A 23339-nucleotide genomic window follows, 5' to 3' on the forward strand; every position below is an offset into this window, starting at 1 on the left:
CACACACGTATATACACACACGCACACGAATATACACACACACACACATGCACGCATATACACACACACACACTCACACACACACACACACACATATACACACACACACACACGTGCACACACCCATACACACACACACAAGAACACTCGCACAGACAGGCAAACGAACACGCTATCCATCACATAGACTGCCACATCCCTTCTCCCCTTTCCTTTCACTTTAAACAAATTCCCGACCATTTCGGACGATGGTTTTTTTTTAATTTATTTTTTTTTTTTTTAAGAGAACTACACACTCTCATCATTATTTCAACAGCAGCCTTTAAAAATGCAGGATATTTTAAAAATTCAGACGTGAGCCTTAAAAATTCATGGCTGGTGGAGGTTCTCTGTGCGGGTTTTTGCCGATGATCTGGACGTGCTTCTCAGTGCAGGACCGCGAGGGCACTACGGTGCTTCACCGGGCGAGGGTGCGTGAATAGACATGTTCTCTGGGCACTGGCGAGTTCTCATTCCGTAAGAACCCCTTCAGTCCTATAAATAAAAGACCTATCACAGGCAAGCATCTACGAATACGGACAGAAAAAGGTCTGCAACAAGCTTACCGCAGGCTCCAAGCTCATCACTGTACACTTCCATGTGTACATTTTAGGTCTCAAACAAGTGTTTTAATTTAGTTTGTTTGGATTCTAGTTGTTTTACTAGGTTCTAGTGGGTTAATTTGTAGAGAAAATCAAAACACTCTTTTTTCAGGAGAAACTACATGTTTTAAATGAGACATACATGTGAAAGGGAACTAGAAAGCGTGGCTAGTTTTATATTTTTAGGACTGTGATTTGATAGGAGACTCAAATGGGCAACACATACAGAGTATCACAGACAAATGGAAGAAGTGTTATGAAATGTCTGATAGGAAAGGATTGGGGAGCAGATAGGATATCACTAAAGACCATATAATGTTCCCTCCACAATGTTTGAAACAAAGACAGTTTTTTTGTTGCATTGGCTCTGTACTCCACAATTTACCTGTGGTTAAAGTGAAGCTTCTCTTTTTTTATTAAAGGGTGTTTTTTTATTTTGGTTTCACCATGTAAAAATTACAGCACTTTTTATACATAGCCTGCCCCCTCCTCCCATTTCATGGCACCGTAATACTTGGGACAAATTGCTTCACAGGTGTTTCTGATTAGTGAGGTTTGATTAGTTGCTTCCTTAGTGCAGAGATGAGAGCTTTTAGTATCCAAGTCTTGATTATAGGCTTGTATTGCTGTGTTGTGCCAATAAAAGTCAAGGAAGTCATTATGAGTATGGGAACTAAGAAAAAACCAGTCAGACACATAGTCCAAACCTTGGCTTACGAAAATCAACTGTTTGGAAGAACATTAAAAAGTACTGGCCAGCTCAGTAATCCCAAAGGGCCCGGTAGGTTAAGCAAGACCTCTACATCTGTCTGACAGATCAGAAACACTTTTCAGGGGGCAGGTGTGGACATGTCAGGGACTACCGTCTGCAGAAAACTTCAAAAACAGAAGCAAACTGCAAGAGGCAAACCACTAGTTTGTCGCAAAAACAGGATGGTCAGGTTACGGTTTTGCTAAGTACATAAAAGAGCCTGCAGATTTCTGTAAAAAGGTCTTGTGGACAGAAGAGACCAGGATTCTTGGATCACTTGGATCAGAGTGATGGCAAGAGCAAAGTGTGGAGGACAAAGGCAACTGCCCAAGATCCCCCCTCATCTGTGAAATATTGTGATGGAGGTGTTGCGGTTTGGGCATGTGTGGCTGTCACAGGTACTGGCTCACTGGTCTGCACTGATGATGTAACTGCTGATAGCAGTGTGCTGATAGAAATGTACAGAAACATCTTATCTGCTCAAGTTCAAGCAAATGGCGCCAAATGGACGACGCTTCATCCTACAGCAAGACAATGATCCCAAACATACTGCTAAAGCAACAAAGGAGTTCTGATTAATCTTTGGTTGATCTATTAAGAAAAAGACAAATAGGATGGGTATTTTGAGAAATAGCTGTAAGTCCAACACTAGCATTCCCTCTGGCATCTCTATGGTTGTTTGAGCTGGCACTGGGTTTTGAATTACAGGAGGGGAGAAAGAAAGATAGAGATGTCATTTTAAACAAAGAAACCGCACACTCTTATGTTAACAACAGACATTATGGATATTTACAGATATATACGGACGCGTGTAAGAGCAACAATGATAGATTGGAGCGTGGCGTTCTTTGTGCTTGATTTTGAAAAACAAAGAGAGGAAGGGAACGAAGGACGATCTGTCTGTGCACACAGGAGAAATGACAGCAGTTTTATGAGCTTTACTGTGGGTAGAGAGAGGGAGGCTGCTGAGGGGCTCAGTGCTGTCTGACTCAAACTCAACGCTCATGAGTCTGAAATATTCCCAATCAGAGTCTAGGGCTGATATAATGTGTGAGATATTAATGAATACTGTTTAGACTCCAGATGATGGGACTGAGTGTCTGATGCTGGGATCAGAATCAACGTGGGACCGAGGAGTCTCACTTAGGCATGCCTATTTAGGAGGATACAGGGGCCAGACTATGAGCTGAAAGGAAGCTATGGAGGATTCTTACCATCTTGCCATAAAAGACATGACATCGATGAGGGGATATTTAAATGAGAGATTACCTGATTACGCAGCTCAACTCCTAGTTCTGTTAATGAACAAATACATCCATCAATGTGTCAAACACCACATTAAAATGCATGTCTTATTGAAAGTGGGTTGGTATCCATGTTATTTAATTTAGGCCTCTCAACTTGCTCCTCCATAAAAGACAATGGTCTGTGATACACTGTATATTTATAGCTTCTCTTCAGTCAGAAAACTACAAATATAATTTCTATTTAATGGTGTAAAACCATGTCATGAAAATGACATAAAATCTCTAATCAAGGAGCTTGAAAATGACTTTCTCAGTTCATTACCTTTATTATTATTATTATTATTATTATTATTAGTAATAGTAGTAGTAGTAGCAGTAGTGGTAGCAGTAATATTTCAGGACTTCTTATTGATCTGTCATTGTGAGAAGCACACCTGCCATTCATGAATATATCTATTAATTTAGCAAACATTTCAGATCACATAAATTATTTAGTATTGAAGTAATTAAAGTAATGCAAGGTAATTAAGGTAATTAAATAATAAAGAGCATAAATCAGAAACAGAAGTGGCCCTCTTTGCCTTACCCTGGTTTAACGCTGGAAAACTCTGAAAAATATTTCTGTTGACAAGGTTTTGTCTGCGCTCTAGAGGCAGGTTGTGAAAACAACATGCAGATTTCCAAATCATATGGAAACCAAATTGAACCTGATGTTCATATATTCCTGCTGTTTTAGTAAGCTTTTCCAGGTAAGTGAACTCGACTGATGTGTAAACCTGTACTTGTTAATTGTATTTAGTTGTTTTCATGATAAACAAACAAATATAAGTCCACCAAAAAAATAATAAATAAATAAATAAATAAAAATAAAAAACATGCTAGGACACGAGGAAGACACTAGAAACTGTCCACCATTTCTTTATTAGATTTCTACTGACTATTCCTTCTGCAATTAGAAAAAGGTTTTTATAATATTGAAGAACGGAAAGGAAAATAGGTCTGTAGTTATCTAGATTTGGCTTATTGAGAAGAGGATAACCAAGTTGGATGGAACAGCCACTGCAGGCATAATATACAAAGTGAGATATTGAAATTTCATATCAACAGCTATTTGTAATAGCTTGGCAATGGAAATGGTCTCAGAAGATTTTAGCATAACACTGTTCTGACAATTAATTGTTACATTTTGCACAACGAGGCCACAGTTACAGCAGAGGGGAACAGCTCATGTTGAGCAGCTCATTCATCCTCCCTCATGCTAGACGTGCAATATGCAGTAACAAGTGAAGATGTTACCTTTGCGCAGGCAGATGCTAGGTGTATGGCATTACTTTTATTTCCGTTTTCTCGTTTGTATTCTGTGCAGTATTACGTTCAGTTAGCAGACCTAATGGCCAAAGCAAGGTACGTACAGTTCTATGTACATGCTCGTTTGTAAAGTTTGAGCGCAAAGAGTCTTCTTGAGACAGACTACAATTCAACTGCACATTTGATTTTAAAATTATCTAACTTCAAATCCCATAATGACCCCGTGACCAAAGGTTCTCTAAAGTACCAAGATGGCATTTTATGTGCTTGTCTTTTATGAAGTAACTCCGCCATCTGACCGTATCTTCAGCGAAACGAATACTTTTTACTAACCGGAACTCATTCTTGGTAGTCAGGAACTACAGTAAAGACAGTAATCTCGTTAGCAGTTAAGGATTTCTAATTTGACGTTCTGGTCTGCTTAACAGGAAGTTTACATGTTTCCGTGCTGATGGATTTCGAGTGCGAGTTCCAGATAAGGTATGAAAGATTAAATTTAAAATTGCTAGCAAGGTACAAAGCTAGGCTAATGCATTATAACGCGAAAACAACATCCTCGTGTTCGAATTAGTAAACGTCGTATTAGACATTAAGCAAACCAGGGAATGTTTAGTTAGCTGGTAGTTCAGCTGTCACAATAGCTAAGGTAGACTAGCATATTTATAACTCAGTGACATTTCAGCTAGCTATATGAAAAGATAGCATTCGATAGCCGTACTGTAATTGCTGTCCATTGTATTGACCTGCCAATATCTTGCTTGCTGACATGTATAACCTTAGTAGATTTCAAAATAGCTAGGGATTACAGTTGTTGAATAACGCTAGCCTGTCTAGCTAGTCATTGAACAGCTCTGGGTCATTCTGAAAAATAAAGAATTTTGTCTGGTTTCTATGTGTTCAAAAACAATGTTAATAGTCAGTTAGTAGCCAATTACCCAGCGTATTTCAGCTAACGTTACAAAGCGTTATGACTGTTCACAGCAGATGAATTGTATAAACCTACTGTAGCTATGTCTAGATGATAGCTATAGTATCTCTTGGCAGATTCCTGGTTAAATATAAATGGAAGTGTATTAGCTGCAGTATTTAGTAACTATCATATATAGTTGGATGACGAAACGTAGCTACAACGGTTATTCTGAAGACTGCTTTATTGATTGTCAGCTAGTTAGAATGTTGTAATTAGGTTTCCGAGTTTTGTCTTACGGTGTGAAAACACTGAACTGATATTCAATGTCCCTAGCTGCCTCCCACAGAAATAAATATACACCGGATAATAGCTAACTCCATTTTGAGGTAAAGCATGTGGTAACGGTGTAGTCATTTTACGACACTGGGAGGTTAGGGTAAATAAACTTTTTCTGGTCGGTAAGAACGGATCCCAATTGAATTTGTGGATACTTTTTAGCGAAGTTCAGACAGCCAATTACCATGTGTTTTTTTTTCTCCTAACTAAGTTGCCGGGTGAAATTAGTTAAAATTATGTGACGTGTTGTTGTTGTTTACGGGTTTTCTGTAATGTGTCTATGTTTCAGGAATGACTTGTACAATAGAAAAGGTTTTGGCCGATGCCAAATCGCTGGTGGAGAGATTACGGGACCACGATAATGCGGCAGAGGTTCTGATCGAGCAGACGACTTTCCTGAGCAAGCGGGTGGAAGCTATGAAACAGGTTTGTGAGAAGTGGCTGCTCATGGTCATTGAATATGAAACCGCTCTGGATTATTTATATTCCTATTCAACTATCCACTCAAAGAGAATTGTGTGAAAGCCCCCACTGACGTTGTGGCTCATGCAATAAGCAACCCTGTTCCTGAAGTGCCAGATATTTCTGTTTTTATATGTACAGGAACCCCAATTTGCTACCTACTTACTACCTCATACAAGTGCACGTGACCACGTGCTGTCAGTACTCAGTGTTTAATAATTCAGACTATTTGGGCTGAGACTCTTAATAAATTGGCAGAACTGAGCAACAAAGTGCGAAAAACTATCCTACTATCCCTGTTGCAGCATATAATTACAAACCAGGAGAGACTACATTGAACACACCACAATTTTTCATTGTCATTGAATGAAATATGGATTAGAGGAATGACCAGTATCATTTCAATAGATGTTATAAAGGTTATCTCCCTCATACACTGTTAGTCCTTGTTTGTATGAACTTCTCCCACTTTGCTTATTACCCCCCCCCCCCCCACCCCCCACCTCAATAATTAGCCTAAATCTGGTGTTCTCTGATTGATAACACTGAGCCCAGTTAATTGTCTGTCCGGTATGATGCAGTACCAGGAGGAGATCCAGGAGCTGAACCGGGCCGCCCGGCACCGGCCGCGGTCCACGCTGGTGATGGGAATCCAGCAGGAGAACCGGCAGATCCGAGAGCTGCAGCAGGAGAACACAGGTGTGCAGGCGGGGTGCCGAAGGGACGTCCTGACGTCTGGAACCAGGCGTCACCACCCACATGACTAGTGGCTCCCAGTGGGCTGTTCCTTTGGAGTCTTGTTGATTCTAATTCTTCTGGCGCCATTTCTGAGAACACAAATGGCGCTTGCAAAACGTTTTAGTGCACGCGAAACCAGTAACACAACCAGTGATTGGTGCAAAGCAAATACCATGACCAGTCAATCATTGGTCATGTTACTGGTATTGCATGTGCTAAAAAGTTATGTGCGTGCTACAAGGTCTTAGTAAATCCAACCCAAACGTCTTTAATGTTTCAAGCTCAGAGAGAGTAAAGCAGAGGACAGAGGATGACCCTGTTTCCCCTCTTTTCCCCTTGTTTTTCTGGTTTTCCGTGTTTCCCCTTGTCTTCCCGGGTTTTCCTGCAGAACTCCGCACCTCTCTGGAGGAGCACCAGTCGGCGCTGGAGCTGATCATGAGCAAGTACCGGGAGCAGGTGTTCCGGCTGCTGATCGCCAGCAAGAGGGACGACCCGGTGATCATGACCCAGCTGAAGGAGCAGCACACTACTGTGAGATACCCTACCCTATGAGCTACCCTTATCCTATGAGCTACCCTTACCTGTACTCTATGAGCTACCCGTACCCTATGAGCTACCCGTACCCTATGAGCTACCCTTATCCTATGAGCTACCCTTACCCGTACTCTATGAGCTACCCGTACCCTATGAGCTACCCGTACCCTATGAGCTACCCTTACCCTATGAGCTACCCTTACCCGTAGTCTATGAACTGTACATTATCACTCTACTGTATATGGTGGAGATTATAGGAGATTGATAGTCTGCTGTTGATAATTTTGGACACATTTTTTGCAGGAAATGACTCGCCGTCGCCAGTCACACACACAAGCACAAGTTTCACATTCTCGTTTACTCACTCACGCATTAGTCATTTACACACTCATTCATTACTCGTTTACACACTCATACATTACTCGTTTACACACTCATACATTACTGTGACCCCCTCTCAGGAACTGCAGGCCCATATAGATAAGATCCACGAGATGGCCGTGGTGATGAAGAAGGCCATCGAGCTGGACGAGGACAAGGTGTGTCAGGACGAGGAGCGGATCGGACACTTAGAGGTGAGCTACCGCCCAAAAAATCAGAGGACTTTCAAACTCCAACAATAATAAATTAAACTTTCAAAGAGTGACTTGAACCCACTTTAAAGCAAGAATATAACATGGAAAATACAGTATGGTAAACACCGAAAAAATGTTTAAAAGCAGGACAAGCAAAAATTAGTAGCAATACAACTAAGGAAATAAAGAGAACTGCAGTTAGGGTTAAAGATCAGGTCGTATTCTGCTTTAAGGTATGAAACCCACTTGTGTGTGGGAGGACATATTGTTTTCATATTATGTAGGTTTGTCCATTTCCAAGCTGAACACACTTAGAATGAATTAGTGTCACTTGTATGGATATGCAGGAACACCTGCCATGTGTAGGACTGTAATATTGAAACCGGTGTGAAACCGCGTTGCAGAAAATGTGTCTGAACGGATGGTTTTGGTCAGTTGTGATTAAAATAGCCGAGCAGGTGGAAGGGCTTCATCCAGCTCCGCCCCCTGAAGTGAGTCGTGCTCCGAGCAAGGTCGGGTTTGACGGCTAATTTTAGCATCGCGCCTCTTCTACAGCTCCAGAGTGGTCCTGCTCATGAAATTAGACATGAGATTCTCAGGGAGAGTCTTTGTGTTTGGGAGCAGCTGTTCATGGACAGAATCTGTACGATAAAGAACAACAGCGTGGCAGGAGACACAAGACCTCATGGTGCATTGTGGGGACGACTCCACCACCCACCGCAACCAACACAGCCAGGCTAACACATGCTAGCTTTAACAGGCGGTGGGCCCTTATGTTGTGTCACAGGCCTTGTCTCCTCTTTCTCTCTCTCTCTCCCTCTCTCTTTCCCCCTCTCCACCCCCCACCCCCCCCCCGTGCAGTTGGAGAACAGGGGTCTACGGGAGCTCCTGGGTATTAGTCGGGAGGCGTTCCTACTGCTGAAGGAGGACACGTCTGAGACCACCTCTCTGTCTGGCCTGGTCACCAGCGCGGACCTGAGCCTGCGCAAGAGCTAGAGCCACGCCCCCCACACTGATAACCACACCCACCGCACTGATAACCACGCCCCCACACTGATAACCACGCCCACCATAATTACCCACACACACTGACCTCAGCCGGTGCAAGAGCTGGAGCCACGCCCCCCACACAGATAACTATGCCCACCACTCTGATAACCACGCCCACCACTCTGATAACCACACCCACCACTCTGATAACTACACCCATCACACAGATAACCACGCCCCACACACTGATAACCACGTCCCACACACTGATAACCACGCCCACCTCACTTACAACCCTACCCACACACCCACCAGGCCAGAAACCACACCCACCAGGTCAGAGGCCACACCCACTGTTTCAGAAACCACACCCAAAAGGGTAGCCACACCTACCAGAGGTGAAGTCACTCATACTAGAGCAAACACCAGAGGATTGAAGTCTTCAACTCCGTTTCCCTCAGATGCACATAGACCTGTGGAAGCTCCTCACTGGCACCCTGTCCAGTTCCGCTGGGTTTCTCCACGTCAGGGAGCCTGGCCTCCCTCAAAACACAAGCAACGGATGGCCACTCATCACGTGCTGCTGAAGTGGGTTGGAACACCAATCGTAGTTTTTTCAGAGGAAGCTTCCTGAACCATAGAATGTATGGAGCAATTACGTATTTTAAGCAAGTCTCGATAGTTGTTTTGCAGTGGGAAGGCTTTTGATTGGTTGACGGGGGTAACGGATAACATAATGTAGCTCCACCCTGCGTGGGTCAATGAAGCTTACTTCCCACCACTCAGGGCAGGCTCCATTGTTATTAACGAGGAAATGGCGGATTCAAATCTTTTATTGAGTGCCAACTTGTGTTTACATTCACAAATAATTTTTCTCATGTCTTATGTCTTATCTAATGTGGATGTTATTTTTTCTCACCTCAGAGAGTCTCTTAATCTGTCCATATCTGAGTGGTAAACTCCTGTATTCATCTGTGGCTACCCCTCTCCCGTGTCCTCCTGTACTCCTGTAAAAAGCACGGGTTGAGCTTAAAATGTAAGACAACGAGTGGCAGGTGGACCCAGGTTAATGTAAGAGTCGCGCCTGTCGCACCTGTGAGCGTCTTCCTTCTGGTTAACAGCAAGCGCTGCTTGTGAAGCGAAGACGCCTCGTGTGCTTTCATCAGTCAGCAGCACCCTGCTGACGTGTGTACAGCAGCACCCCGCTGACGTGTGTACAGCAGCACCCTGCTGACGTGTGTCCAGCAGCACCCTGCTGACGTGTGTACAGCAGCACCCTGCTGACGTGTGTACAGCAGCACCCTGCTGTCGTGTGTACAGCAGCACCCTGCTGACGTGTGTACATCAGTGTCCATTTTTACAGCTGGATACGTAATGAAAACATACGAGCCAACGTAATTCATTCAGTGGCTCAACTGTCAGTGCCCCACATCGGTTTCCAAACCCGCCTCCCTTTGGTCTGTTGCCCTTACCACTGCTCCACATATTCAGGAGTCAGCATTCAGCCATTTGCAGTGAGCCACAAAACACGCAAACAGCTCTACTGAGGCTTCTTGGCACAACTTCATCCATTAAGCTGGTCTTAGTTTATTCCCAGAAGAAATTCAGGATTTGTGGTTGCATCGTTTTATTTTTAAAAAATAACACATTAAAGGAGCCACCCGGCAGATTAAAGTTTTAAGTTGTACATGAGTTTTCATAAATATTCTTTCAAGGACTGCTAGACCTGAACTTTTTATTGAGCGGTTTTGGTTCCAAGTTGATGAATGCTATGTGAAATATGTCAATAAAGTTGACAGGACTTGACAGGTGTGTGGGCGTTTACTTTGGTGTCCAACAAATGGTTCCACTCCTATTCTACTGATACTTTGATTTTATGTTGAGTGCTGACTATCTGAAGGATGGCAGCTCTCAAAAGCTAACACCAGCTGAACAAACGTGTTCGGAAATGCATGAACACTACATACGATTCAAGTGGTTTATCAAAGGGGCAAAATTTGAAATTAAGCTACAGCTTTACTTCTGTTGTTAATTTGTTAACAGTATTATCACACTGCAGAAAAAAAAAACATTAATGGTACACCTCTTAAGAGAAAACACAATACTTAAGTGTTAAAGCGTTGCTTTAAAAATGGCTTTTGTTTTAATAGGATAGAGAGCTTGTGTTCTGGCACGTTGTGCTTGCAGAAAGACTGGAGCAGACAAAACGGACACGCCACAAGCCCGCTGGCTCTCCGTGAGGTCAGAGGTTAGCAGTTTTACGGCAAGAAGCCACACGCCCAGGGGCATAATGCTGATTATTTGTAATAAATAAAAAACGAAAAAACACCGAGCCATCTCGGTGGCGTGCGCGTGCGACTCTTCGATCGATCGATCCCGGACAGGCCCAGCGCAGGATACCCTGGCCTGCTGCTCCTGCCCCTCTGCTCCAGGCCTGCTGTGTAGGCTGCAGATGCCAGAGGCTCCACCAACCAACCGAAAAGCAGCTCACCCACGCAGTCCTGTCTGCGGGTGGGACGTCCACCAGTTCCGCTAGAGGACATCACCTGACTCAGGGGTGCAGTCACAGGAGGAGGGGTGTAGCCCAACTCAGGGGCGGAGTCATAGCAGGAGGCGGGGCATTGACTGGCTCGGGGGTGGAGTCACAGCAGGAGGTGGGGCATCGACCGGCCCAGGGGTGGAGTCACAGAAAGAGGTGGGGCATCGCCCAGCTCAGGGGTGGAGTCACAGAAAGAGGCGGGGCATTGCCCAGTTCAGGGGTGGAGTCACAGCAGGAGGCGGGGCATCGACCGGCTCAGGGGTGGAGTCACAGCAGGAGGGGTGTCTGCTCTTCTGCCGGTTCGCTTTTTCGGAAAAGCCCCCGCACCTGCGCCCGGACCCGCCCCGGCAGCGGCGGGACGTGGTGGCTGGGGTCCAACACGTTGGTTTTGCGGCGCTCCCTGGCCTGACTCCACATGACGTACGGGCTCGGGGGGAAGAAGGGGCGCTCGCGCTCCCGGTACAGCTGCAGGATGATCCCGCTCACGCCCAGCACCACCCACACCGTCATCATCCCAAAATCTGAGGGCGGGACACAACCAGAGATGACGTCAGCATGTGTCTGCTCACTGCAGCTAATGCAGTACTGCCATGTAAAACATCAGGCACAGGAAAAACCCAATCATATTCAGCAGAGTTACGACTCTACACTTTACATTAATATCACAGATAGTGCAGGGTAATAAACAGGAGCGCTGAAGAGCAGAGTGCGGGGTTTCCCTTCTCTCACCCACGTCCCGCAGGGGCCCAGTGACGAGGTCTCTGCTGAAGCCGGTGTTGAGGAAGCGCTTCAGGACGTCCAGAGTGATGTAGGACAGGCTGGTGTACACGTACGCGTTCACCGCCAACACGACCGCGTAGGCCCCAGCGACACCACAGCTGACTATGTTCCCCTGGGGGAGACAAATATGGCCATATGATATCACTGAGCAGTCACTGCGGGGCACGCGGTTTGGGGCATACGCTGGAACAGGTTAATTTTGCCCACTGTGGGGCGCGGGGTGTGCTGGGTCTGGGTTTGGGGCATGTGCTGGATTAAGCAGACATGATTGTGGGGCGCGGGGTGTGTGGGGAGTGGGTTTGGGGTTGATTTTTTTTTTGGGGAGGGGGTGGGGGGGTGGGGGGGTGGGGGGTGAGGTGACCCTACCTCTCTCGGCCAGCGCACAAAGAACAGAGGCACCAGCACCATGATGCAGCTGAAGGTCACCCAGAAGACCACCGCCGAGCGGAAGACCGCCAAGTCACCTGCAGGAAGCACGGCGGCCATTTTAGAGAAGATTTACTTCACCTGTGTGAAGCACGGTGGCCATTTTAGAGAAGATTTACTTCACCTGTGTGAAGCACGGTGGCCAACTTCGATGAGATTTACTGCATTATGTGATATTGATACTATATGACTCTTCCTGTTAAGCGACATTGAACTTGTATCCTCACCCCGTATCCCCACTTTGTCTGCATTAATAGGCGGCATCAAATGAGAACATCATCAATAATAAACAAACTTTTAGAATAGAAATATATTTTAATAAAAAAAACATTTCATGGAAACTTCACTCAATTACTAATACAGTATAAAAACAGTGTATATTTTAATTGAAAAAAACATTCAATGGAAACCTCTCCTGATTGCTAAATGTGCAGAAACGCGCTCTCCAGCAGTAAGTACTCACCCAGGGGAGTGTAGAAGACGATGGCAGCCAGAAGGAACCCGAGTATGAGCCCGACCACCACCACGCACGCCATGACCGAGCCGAACCTCCACCAGCTCAGCACCAGCAGGACTCCGCCCACCACGCCCATCACCGCCGTCAGGGCCAATCGGACTGCGGGGACCCAGGGAACACGGCTCAGCCACAGAACCAATCCCAAATGAGCCACTGTGACACGCTAATTAAAAACAAACCGCGGGACTTGTAATGCTGCACGTAATGTTGCATATTTCTGTGTGTGTGTGTGTGTGTGCGTGTGCGTGTGTGTGTGTGTGCATGCGTGCGTGTGTGTTTGTGTGTATTGGACAGCTTCCATATATTGCATGCTATGTGGCATCCGATTTTTACAGAATATATTGGCCAGATGTTTTGGTAACAATCTATTTCCAAAAAACTTTTTTTGTGCATTTCCTGAATACAGCAACAGCAGGGTGTGGTGATTTACACCAGCAACCCGATGGTTACAAACTCTATTTCCGCTCCTCAGCCCCAGCGAGATTTTCACTAAAGCCTGGGAATTACATTACTGATGTAAAAATATGACCTGACAATATATTCTAGTCATAAATTCAAACTCCATGAATATTAGGGCTCCTTATAGTGTTCATATGATCATATGATCTTATCTGTGGTGGAGTAAACCTGGTCATCATATTGGGTGTATAAACGAATCAGATGCTGCGCTGATTTTGGAGGATCTGATATAGCAGCTTTTATTTTTCATTAGGCATTGTGACATGGGGCGACATAGCTCAGGAGGTAAGACCGATTGTCTGGCAGTCGGAGGGTTGCCGGTTCAAACCCCACCCTGGGCGTGTCGAAGTGTCCTTGAGCAAGACACCTAAGCCCTAACCCCTAACTGCTCTGGCGAATGAGAGGCATCAATTGTAAAGCGCTTTGGATAAAAGCGCTATATAAATGCAGTCCATTTACATGGGTGCTGCTGTGGTTGAGCTCTTCAATGAACGTCTGATTCAGAGGAAGTTCACAAATCGGTCAAGTTATTGCCCTCGTTTTGGCAGAATTAGTCAGGATGTAACAAACAACACTCTCTCTCTCTCTCTCTCTCTCACTCTCTCTCACTCACTTTCTCTCATTCGCTCACTCCAGGTGAGTTTGAATCTTGTGAGGCTGTCCTGGGGTATTCTCCAATAAAAAAAACAGAACACTAGACACGTGGATGCACCGTGAAGTCAAAACCCTGTAAATGTCAATCGCTTCTTGTTCACCACGACTCGGAAGGCCGTGAGACTTCGTTTGGGGAAGAAAAAGCACTATTAGTTCACTTTTAGTTCACTATTAGTTCGCCGTGACACAGGAACCACTCTTTCTGGATGTTTCCACAGCCTAATGACCACTAACAGGATTAAGCAAGTGACTCAATTGCGCAACTATGCTCTCGAGTCAAGATTTAACCATTTTAACCATTTAACAAATTTTAACCATTTGTTGGGAACACATTACCAACTTACCTATCCCTTGGTATGTGAAACCTAAAATAATGTGTTACCAAAAACATGCATGCGCATGTATATTTTGGATATTATATTATGTATATCTTTACCAGTCTTTACTACACTGCATGTGCTTCCCGGGAGTCCAGTGAGTCCCTTACATCATGCACTGATAAAATAAAGAAATTAATTAAAATAAATCATAGATATTTGGTGTCACACAAATTTGATTTGTTCAGACAGGGCCTTGACAATTTATTAATCTGAAAAAGCTCCCTCATGACTAGATTCCAGGATTTAAACAAAACAGTTCTTCCAAAATGATCAATTACTAATTACCTGCACAAGAAAACAACATTGCAATAGCCCTGGAGGAGGTCTGGGACAAGATGCAATAAAATCTTTCAAGATATTGTGCAGAAAGCAGAATGATACTGGTCCATTCCAAATAACTGCTGACACAGATAGATGAGGCTCTTTATACAGACAATTTATACCAAACATTGTCAAACAATGACAAAGGATACTATTAAAACGTTGACCATGATTAAATTCATTAATCTACTTCATTTTTATTAGCCTACACCTGGTGTAAACCATTTAATTATCATGATGAGTAGCCTTCTATTCATCATTTTTGTGCTGGTAATATAACTGTACTTTTTATGAGTATAGGATACTTCCCACAGATTAAAAAAAACAGCGATTTGCACGGCACTATAAAAATATGCCACTGCCACATGTCTGAATGTAGCACCTAAAAGTGTTGGAAAACCTTAAGTATGAATTAACCTATCAGTGTGGATGACTAGGGAGGTGTCATGTGATAACACCACACCTGTGGTGAAAGATGTGAGGTCACTGAGGTCACTGGGATGATTGAAATGCAGGTCAGAAAACCACTTTGGGGGGAAAAAAAGACAACCCCGTTTACAAGTGTGATTTCTACTTCTTCCCTTAGAATGGTGCCTAATAAGTCATTATTTTGGCGAAACAGGACACAGGCTACTGCGTAAAGGTTTATAACAATGCATGTTAGAAGCAGCATTTAAATACGGGGCGACATAGCTCAGGAGGTAAGACTGATTGTCTGGCAGTCGGAGGGTTGCCGGTTCAAACCCCGCCCTGGGCATGTCGAAGTGTCCTTGAGCAAGACACCTAACCCCTAACCTCTAACTGCTCTGGCGAATGAGAGGCATCAATTGTAAAGCGCTTTGGATAAAAGCGCTATATAAATGCAGTCCATTTACCATTTACCAAATAATACAGCATAGGCACCAGTCATCACTGGCCAAGTGCTCTTCATTTTTTACTATTTTTACCACAGCTGACACGCCTTTCATTCTGATAATGCAGATTTCTGAAAGCTAGTTGAACTTTGAGTAGTGAAAACAGTGGAAATATTAGAATTGGTGACTGACGGTTTCATCAGGAGTTCTTATGAGGAGTCTGCAACTGAATCATTCCACAGTATATTATATAGTTTGAATGATTCAAATTCCACTCACTGTCATAGTCCAGAATTGCTGTTCTGGTGATGAAAATGAAGAAGACAAAAGCTCCAAATACATATCCCATGTAGAACAGCTCTGGGACAGGAGAGAGAGAGAGGGAGAGAGATAGAGAGAGATAGAGAGAGGGGGAGGCAGAGAGAGAGAGAGAGAGAGAGAGAGAGTGATGTTAGTGGGGGCTCCACAAACATTATTGTGCACTGTAACTTGACATGATAGTCACATGCAATAAATTACAAACGTGAAAATATGCTTTAGTAACCCTAATAATATAATAACAATACACAGCAGTAGCAGTACGCTTATGGGTTTTATTTGTGACCATTTTAGAGTGTTAGGAAGTGCTGAATATACATATATACATATATATATATATATTTATTTATTTTACCACATTTGAAGAAACGGTGCCCGAAGAAACAGACAAAAAGTCCGCCTACACCGCACAGTGTGAAGAACACCTTAGTGGAAATTTTTCCTGAAATAAAAAAGATAAATGAATATAAATTTGGTATAATAATAAGACAAAAAGTGTCATTACAAGTTTTTTAGTCTTGTAAGATTAAGTCTGCCAGGGTTCCCACAACACTGTGGGTGACACAGCGCTGAGATTAAAAGAATAACGTTATGTACTGTAAGTGGGGTGCACAGCGGAGGGACAGATGACGTCGCCCTCTCACCCAGTGTCAGGCAGCCGTCGAGCAGAGAGGAGAAGCTGCAGGCGTAGGTGTGCGCGGGGACGTAGCTAGCGGACGTGTTCAGCACCACGTCCCGCACGATCACCGAGTAGATGACCCCCTGACCTGGGGCGGAGCCAACGGACACCGGCGTCCCATTGGCCATAGAAAGCGTCGCCACCTGCAGGAACACACAGGCGGGGTGAAAGAGAGCGCGTGCGTGTGAATTACTGAGTGAGTGAGTGTGAATGAGTGAAAATCTGTGAAGGAGTGATTCTTACTTTATATTTATAATTCAGTATTTCTCATTTTGATTACACTCACCACTTTCTGTTCTCATCTCCTTTGCATTTTGTGATTTGTATTTCTTATGTATATTCTTATTAAGAGGATGCATATAATTTTTCAGTACAAATATAATGTAAATAGAAATTTAAAGTGAGTGTGAGATTGAGTCTGTGGGAAAGTTTGATTGTGGGCACTACATAATTATTATATGGATTTTGTAGTAAACGTTTCAATGAGGAAATAACTAAGTGTGTGTGTGTATGTGTGTGTGTGTGTGCGTGTGTGTGTGTGTGTAAGAGTAAGTGACAGTTGTCAAACTGTCCCCTGAAATTAAGGAAAAAACTTTTTAAGGACACTTTTTCCAAAAGGAACGGCAGAATTTAAACAATCTAGATCATTCTTCCTCCCTTTTTTACAGACTGTTGAGCAATTGTGTCTTTAATCAAATCAAGAAGGTATTTGCTAATTACCGCTAAGTTATTTTCACAATATAAATACGGAGTCCTTTTCATAGAATATTTTCTGAAAAAGAATGTGAGGTTGTATGTCAGCAGAGGGGCTCATGCCAGGCCCCCAGGTCTTTAGGAACAGTACGGCTGGAGCCTCACACGCCACTCACTATTTTCCCATGATCCTTCATGCTCCGCATGTTGGCCGCTATCTGGATGTGGTAGAGGAGGGACTGCTCAGACAGGTCCCCGGCCGGCAGGAAGTACTGGTAGACCTCGTACTCCAGACGCCCCTGTGTGACATCACATGCTGGGGGAGGGGCTCCCCTGGACATGGATCGGGTGGGGGGAGGGGGGCGGGGGGTCACAGACGGAGCCAAGGGGAGCAAGTGCATAATTAGCTGAACAGTCATCACAAACACTAGGTCACCACAAGTTCAGCTAAAAGAGCAACTGTACATTATCGATTTTGGCTGTGAAATTGCTTTATTACACAGCAGCAACCCAAGTTATGGCCTGTAAAATATCAATTAGCCAGCAGTTTTGCCATATCCTTGGTGCAGCTTGGGGGGTAGTGGACATCAGCTATGAATACAATTCATTGTGTTCACCCTGTGAGTGTAGCATCTTCTTTTTTCCACAAAAATCATCTACAACTGGAAACCTAATTTCATAAGACACAAGACATAAGACAGTTTTTGGGTTACTTCCTTCTGTGTGGGTGAGGTTAAGGTGGCATTCCTACCAGTTCCGTTCACACTGTGAACGATCAGCTTGTTTTAAAATGGATTTTGTATCCTTTAAAAGTTTACAGCACAAATTTAGACGTCAGGATGTTGGTGAGGAAGACAGTTTAATCTGAAGGTCAGAGCCATCAGGCATCGTGCTTTCTCCCTGTCACAGGACTGGCTTGTGAATCTGCCTGTCACATGACCTTATTTTGAATTCTGCCACATGACTTCTGGGCTCTCTGAAATTTACCAGAAGGAGGCAGAGATAGCTGTGTTTGTCCAGATGAGCATCTGGAGCTACAAACAGCTGTCCTAATAACTCATATTAACACATAATCTGTACATACAGCATTCTAAATTACTCTAACAAAAGGTTCAACTGAATTATGTACTGCTGGCCAGGGTTACAGTTTTACCACCCCAGTGATAAATGTTTTCACCTTTTATAGGCACGTTTTCATACCATTTATTCTGACAGTGTTGAGGGGAGGGGCAGGGGAGGAATTTTATAACCTCTGGATGGGCTGATAATGGACAAAGACTATTGGACTGACACGTCCATAACACAGCATCAGTCTGAACTGATCTGTGAATGTGCGCAGTGGCTACTTATAAACCAGAGAACACGAGCTAACAGGCACCTGGCATATCCAGTATTGGCGGCAGCAAAGTGGACGCTCGTCTCATACAGGCTGTAGCTCAGGTGGACGTTGGGGTCGATTCCGAGGTCATTTCCCAGACTGCATCCTCCCGGAACTGGGTCTGTCCGGAGAGAGCGAGCATCGCGTGCGTGCTGTGACCAAATCCCCCCCCTGCCGTATCACAGGCTTGTCTCGCTTCAGACTCCGCCCACAAGTCAAACAATCATCCCCCAATCGCTCGACCCCACTCATCCACACTGACCACTACCAGCAATTACTCACAAAGCATGACTTACAACCATGTTTACAAGCGACACTCGTGTGAAATTCAGTCTGACTATTTAAGACTGCAGGCACACGGCAGTATTCTGAAATGACAGGTGTGTACCCTGGCTGACGTGTGAGACTGGAGAAAGGCACGCACCTGTGGCTCGGTAGGGGAGGATGACCCCCACGCCCGCGACAGGGTCACTGTCGGGGGACAGCAGGAACCAGGTGAGCGATCTCTGCAGAGGCAGCAGCGGGGAGAGCAGGCCAGCATCCACTGCCGTGTGGGCGGAGCCTGCTGACGGGACCTGCCATTGGACACAGAGAAAGCACCGCCGTCTGTGCCCCTCCTTCACCACAAGAGAGCCGACAACCACAGCATCAGTAATCCACTGCCACTACGGCACGCGGGGCAGGTTTCTCAGCAGAGCGCTCCGTGTTCACCATGTTGCCATCCAGGACTCCATTTCCCAGAATCCCAGAGTGGTGCACGGTGCATGGGCACAGTCACAAGCACACAGCATGGGAGCACTGGGCATGGCTACTCAATTTACCTATTTTTCTGACCAGTTAAAAGAGAATGAGCAGTGAATGCAAAGCGTGCGCTTTTCCTGCTTGTGTTCGCAGTGCTCTGTGTGAAATAAAGAGAGGTCTGCTGCTGTAAAATGGGCTTGAGGCACCCAAAAAAAAAAAAAAAAAAAAAAAAAAAAAAACAGTACTCGAGTAAACAATGGGGCAAATCACCTTGTGCAGAGAATATCATAAAATGTTCCACCTCTAACTCGTACTATCGGTAAAATATGAGATGCCACATGAAGTTATTCTTCTTCTTCTTCTTCTTCTTATTATTATTAGATCACTGTTCCCAACAGTAACCCCTCAGTCATAGAAAATTAGTTATAGTTATATTAATAAATAAAGGCCAAGAAAATGGCACGGGTGATACTGTATATATTTCACCAAGACTTGATTAATATTGTGCGTTTAATGACATAATCCAGTGTGCCTTTGATTGATGGAAAAATACAAACTGAAAGTTTGAAGAAGATTTTATTTATTTAACCTTCATTTTACCAGGAGAGTCCCATTGAGACAGAATCTCTTTTACAAGAGAGACCTGGCCAAGAAGGCATCTCAAGATGCGTGGAGGAGGGGCAGTGACATCTCGTGTCTTGCACAACAAGATAACGAGACCGCCGTCGACGGGACAGGCAGAAGCTGGCTGCTTGCCCAGAATAAGTTCTGACATAATATAAGCAGCATGCTTTGCATCTTTCTGCTCAGCTGAACTACAGACACCGGTTACTTGTTATAAAGCATACAAAGTGATGTGGAAAAGAAAGGACCTCTGCTTTCAATAACACGGTTTTACATATTAGGTCAAAACTAACCCTCTTCCTCCCAAAGACAGATCCCTGAGGTCATTTCATGGCATCTCAGGTCTTTTCACTGGAGAGTTCAGCCTATAGAGTACCATGCCAATCTGTCAGAGCAGCACATTGTCTCAGCCCTGGTAATAACAAGCTGGTATCCTCCCTGCACAGCTCAGCTGAGAGACATAACAGTAAGGTCATGAGCGTTACGCACACACACACGTCTGCACAGCCTTTTTGGGAGGGTATAAAAAGGTCTCTGTAAATAATGACCTCTTCCCTCTGCTGATGCCTCTGTCAGCAGGCAAACTCTCTCCACAGGAATGAGGACCCGTATAACTGGATCTCTTGTGAAATGTTTTCCTGACTGAACTGCCTCTTTATTATAAGACCAAGCTGGATTTTTCACCACAGCCAAACACTGAGTATCAAATGGTCACGAAACTAAATGCTGCACATTCCAAAAATGGTTGGCAAATACACTGGAAAAACGAAGGGCTTATCGCTTCGGCTTCCATTTCAGATTGCAGATCTACTTCCGAGCCTCCATTCCTTTGTAAATGTTGATTTTACATGGTTGACAGTTAATATTAGATGAATATGGCAGAATACCTCCTTAAAAAAATAAAGGAGGTGTGCTACAATAAGATATATAAGAGAGGTTTAAAAAAGGTAACTGGTCACTGCAAAGCAATCAGCAGCATATTGTTTCACTCAGACAATGCTCATGTCTCTTATGCCAGGAGGGTGCAACTCAGTGTCTTGGTTTTTGTCCCAACCACCTACCTTAGTTTCAGTTTTTTGACAGCTCTATAAACTACGCTGGTTGAGCATTGTAAAATCTGTAGGATGCACTTGCAGTCTGTAACCGTAGCTGATGCACATATAAATTTCAGATCTAGATACGACTGAGCTCATTTAAATAATTAAGAGCTGAAGTTGGCACAAACTCCTGAAACAAATCTGCCCTTGTTGCACGCCCGTTTTATGCAATCGTTTGCAATATAGCACAACGTGAATATGGGACTTCTATTCTCCATGGCGTGCATACCTATTTCTGACATAACTGGGCTTACGAGGGTAAATAATCCCTCAAATCTTGAAAAGCTTTATAATTAAGATAAATGAACAGCTTGTTATGATTCTTGGATTGCCGCCACCACGGAACTGATTCTGTATTTAAGAAATTCTTGGTGACCCGTGTGACACAGTCACTGGGTCATATGCGCTTTGAATGTGCCAAACAGGTCACCAAGAATTTCTTAAATACATTATCCATGTACATATCCATTATCTATACCTGCTTATTCCTGGTCAATGTCGCTGGTGCTGGAGCTTATCCCAGCATGCATTTGGCGAGAGGCAAGAAATGGGATTGTCCCGCTCTCCTAAATAAATAAATAAATAAATAAATAAATAAATAAATAAAAAAATAAAAACAAATAAATAAAAACAAATAAAAATACAAATTCTTGCAGGACTCTTCAGTGCTCCCATTTTAGGACCATTTGCTTTTGGAAATTGATGTGTGCTAACTGGAGAAAAAAAAATTAGGCACAACTTCTAATTGGGATTCATTAGTGTGCTCCTAATTTTTCAATTTAGTAGCACACGTGCTCCTTGGAAAAAAATGCGAGCGTATGAGCCATAGGTATGAGCCCTGTCTGGCAAAGGAAAGGGCGTGTTAAGTAAACATAGCGCATGTGTAAAAACTTGTGAAGGGGGTGTTCGTACCTGCGTGTAGGACAGCGTGGTGTTGTGGTTCCGTGTGTGGAACTGAACGGTGATGTGTGTGATATCACGGGGGATCCTCGACACCACTGCCTGCACGGTCGTGTTCCGCGGAACGGTCACGTTCAGGAAGGTTCCGAGCGAAAACACCACGCGATCTGCAGAAGGACACAACCCGATGCGTACATACATCAGCATACTGTGGCTACCAACTCAAATCTAGCACTCCTGTCATACATTGTGCACATCCCACGTGCTGTGTCATTTAACACGCAGTGCAATCTAAATACGGACAAGATGCAAATAGGCTACATGCTACGGAATTATTTCTCTAAGTATTATGTTTATTAATGTTTGATTGGATATGGGGGTCAAGCCCAGCAGGAGATGAAGTTCATGACTTATGCGCAGTGCCGAAAATCGTGTCCAGCTCCCGTAAAATAATTAAATTAATTAAGGGCTGGAACTTCAAGTGCTCGTACAATCTGATTTTTGATATGACGGTGCATTGCAAAATAAACTCATCGTGCTCTTGTCAGACTCGGGGCTTGAGCTGATCCGAATGTTATTCTTCTTGAGATAGGCTATGCATCTCAACCTATGCATAGGTTGTGATCTCATCCAGCTGTGTAGGCTCGTTTGATTACATAATAATAATAATAATAATAATAATAATGACGACAAAAACAGCATCAACTTCTAGCTAAACCGATAGGCTATATTAAACGCAAATAAAGTTAATTTAACTGAAATGTAACATGACTCCAGAAACTTTCACACAAACCTCGGTTTTGTCAAAACCTTACGGTTTTTGACTTGCAACAAAACTGTAAGTGCCACCGGATCCCGCAGCGATGAGAACCGCCCCGCGAGCAATAGTTATAATTGTGCATTAGGATATACTTTGATTTGCTGTTTGTGCCTTCAGAGCTGCAGTTTTAAAACTTACTTGCATCCTGGGGGTGTACTCCGGCCCATGTGAAAATAAAAAGTATAACAGCCAATGTCCAGAAGTGGGACATTTTCGCACCCCTCGCCGTCTCCTCTTTTCGTATTGATGCCCGCATTGCATTGATGTTTAAACAGGTACCCATTTTCAGAATGCCCCCCGTAAGCCACTGTCACGTCGTTGCCATGAAGACAGGACTTTTCGCGCGACACTCATCCACAGCCGGACAGTTTGCTGGTTCACCACCTCACCGCTCTAGTCCAGTTGCGAAAACCTTTCCTTTTGCCCCAACTAACTGGCAACTCGCGCAAACTCACTAAATTGCAACTGTCAAAGCAGGCTACTTCCGCCCGCTCCTTCCTGAATTTACACACCATTTTCCTATCACATGGTAGGCCAAATGATGTCAAAACAAAACACTTTGCACAGTGAAGGGGGTGGCCCATGCTTATAAGAAGGAAACAGCCAGTCGCTTATGTCTAGACATGCTATCATGTCATGAGAGACATCCTATTTCGGCGTGATGTTT

At 44.2% G+C, this 23339-nt stretch overlaps 2 protein-coding genes across 2 annotated transcripts; one reads left to right on the top strand and one right to left on the bottom strand.

Annotated features, from left to right (window-relative positions):
* Positions 1-4281: 4281 nt before the first annotated feature.
* Positions 4282-10298, top strand: fgfr1op2 (FGFR1 oncogene partner 2). Its single transcript, XM_035425554.1, has 6 exons — positions 4282-4427; positions 5483-5619; positions 6237-6354; positions 6782-6924; positions 7389-7502; positions 8364-10298. The coding sequence occupies exons 2-6, from the start codon at positions 5485-5487 to the stop codon at positions 8496-8498; spliced, it is 645 nt and encodes a 214-aa protein (XP_035281445.1). The 5' UTR covers positions 4282-4427; positions 5483-5484; the 3' UTR covers positions 8499-10298.
* Positions 10299-10604: 306 nt separating this feature from the next.
* On the bottom strand, positions 10605-23200 carry tm7sf3 (transmembrane 7 superfamily member 3). The gene is made up of 12 exons (XM_035425552.1): positions 22811-23200; positions 21865-22019; positions 18915-19065; positions 18491-18611; positions 17289-17445; positions 16385-16562; positions 16096-16182; positions 15702-15782; positions 12701-12853; positions 12178-12275; positions 11761-11923; positions 10605-11552 (listed from the first exon to the last, which is right to left on the bottom strand). The coding sequence occupies exons 1-12, from the start codon at positions 22953-22955 to the stop codon at positions 11299-11301; spliced, it is 1743 nt and encodes a 580-aa protein (XP_035281443.1). The 5' UTR covers positions 22956-23200; the 3' UTR covers positions 10605-11298.
* Between the last annotated feature and the right edge of the window lie 139 nt (positions 23201-23339).

This window comes from Anguilla anguilla, chromosome 7, assembly GCF_013347855.1.
Source record: "Anguilla anguilla isolate fAngAng1 chromosome 7, fAngAng1.pri, whole genome shotgun sequence".
Taxonomy (NCBI): Eukaryota; Metazoa; Chordata; class Actinopteri; order Anguilliformes; family Anguillidae; genus Anguilla; species Anguilla anguilla.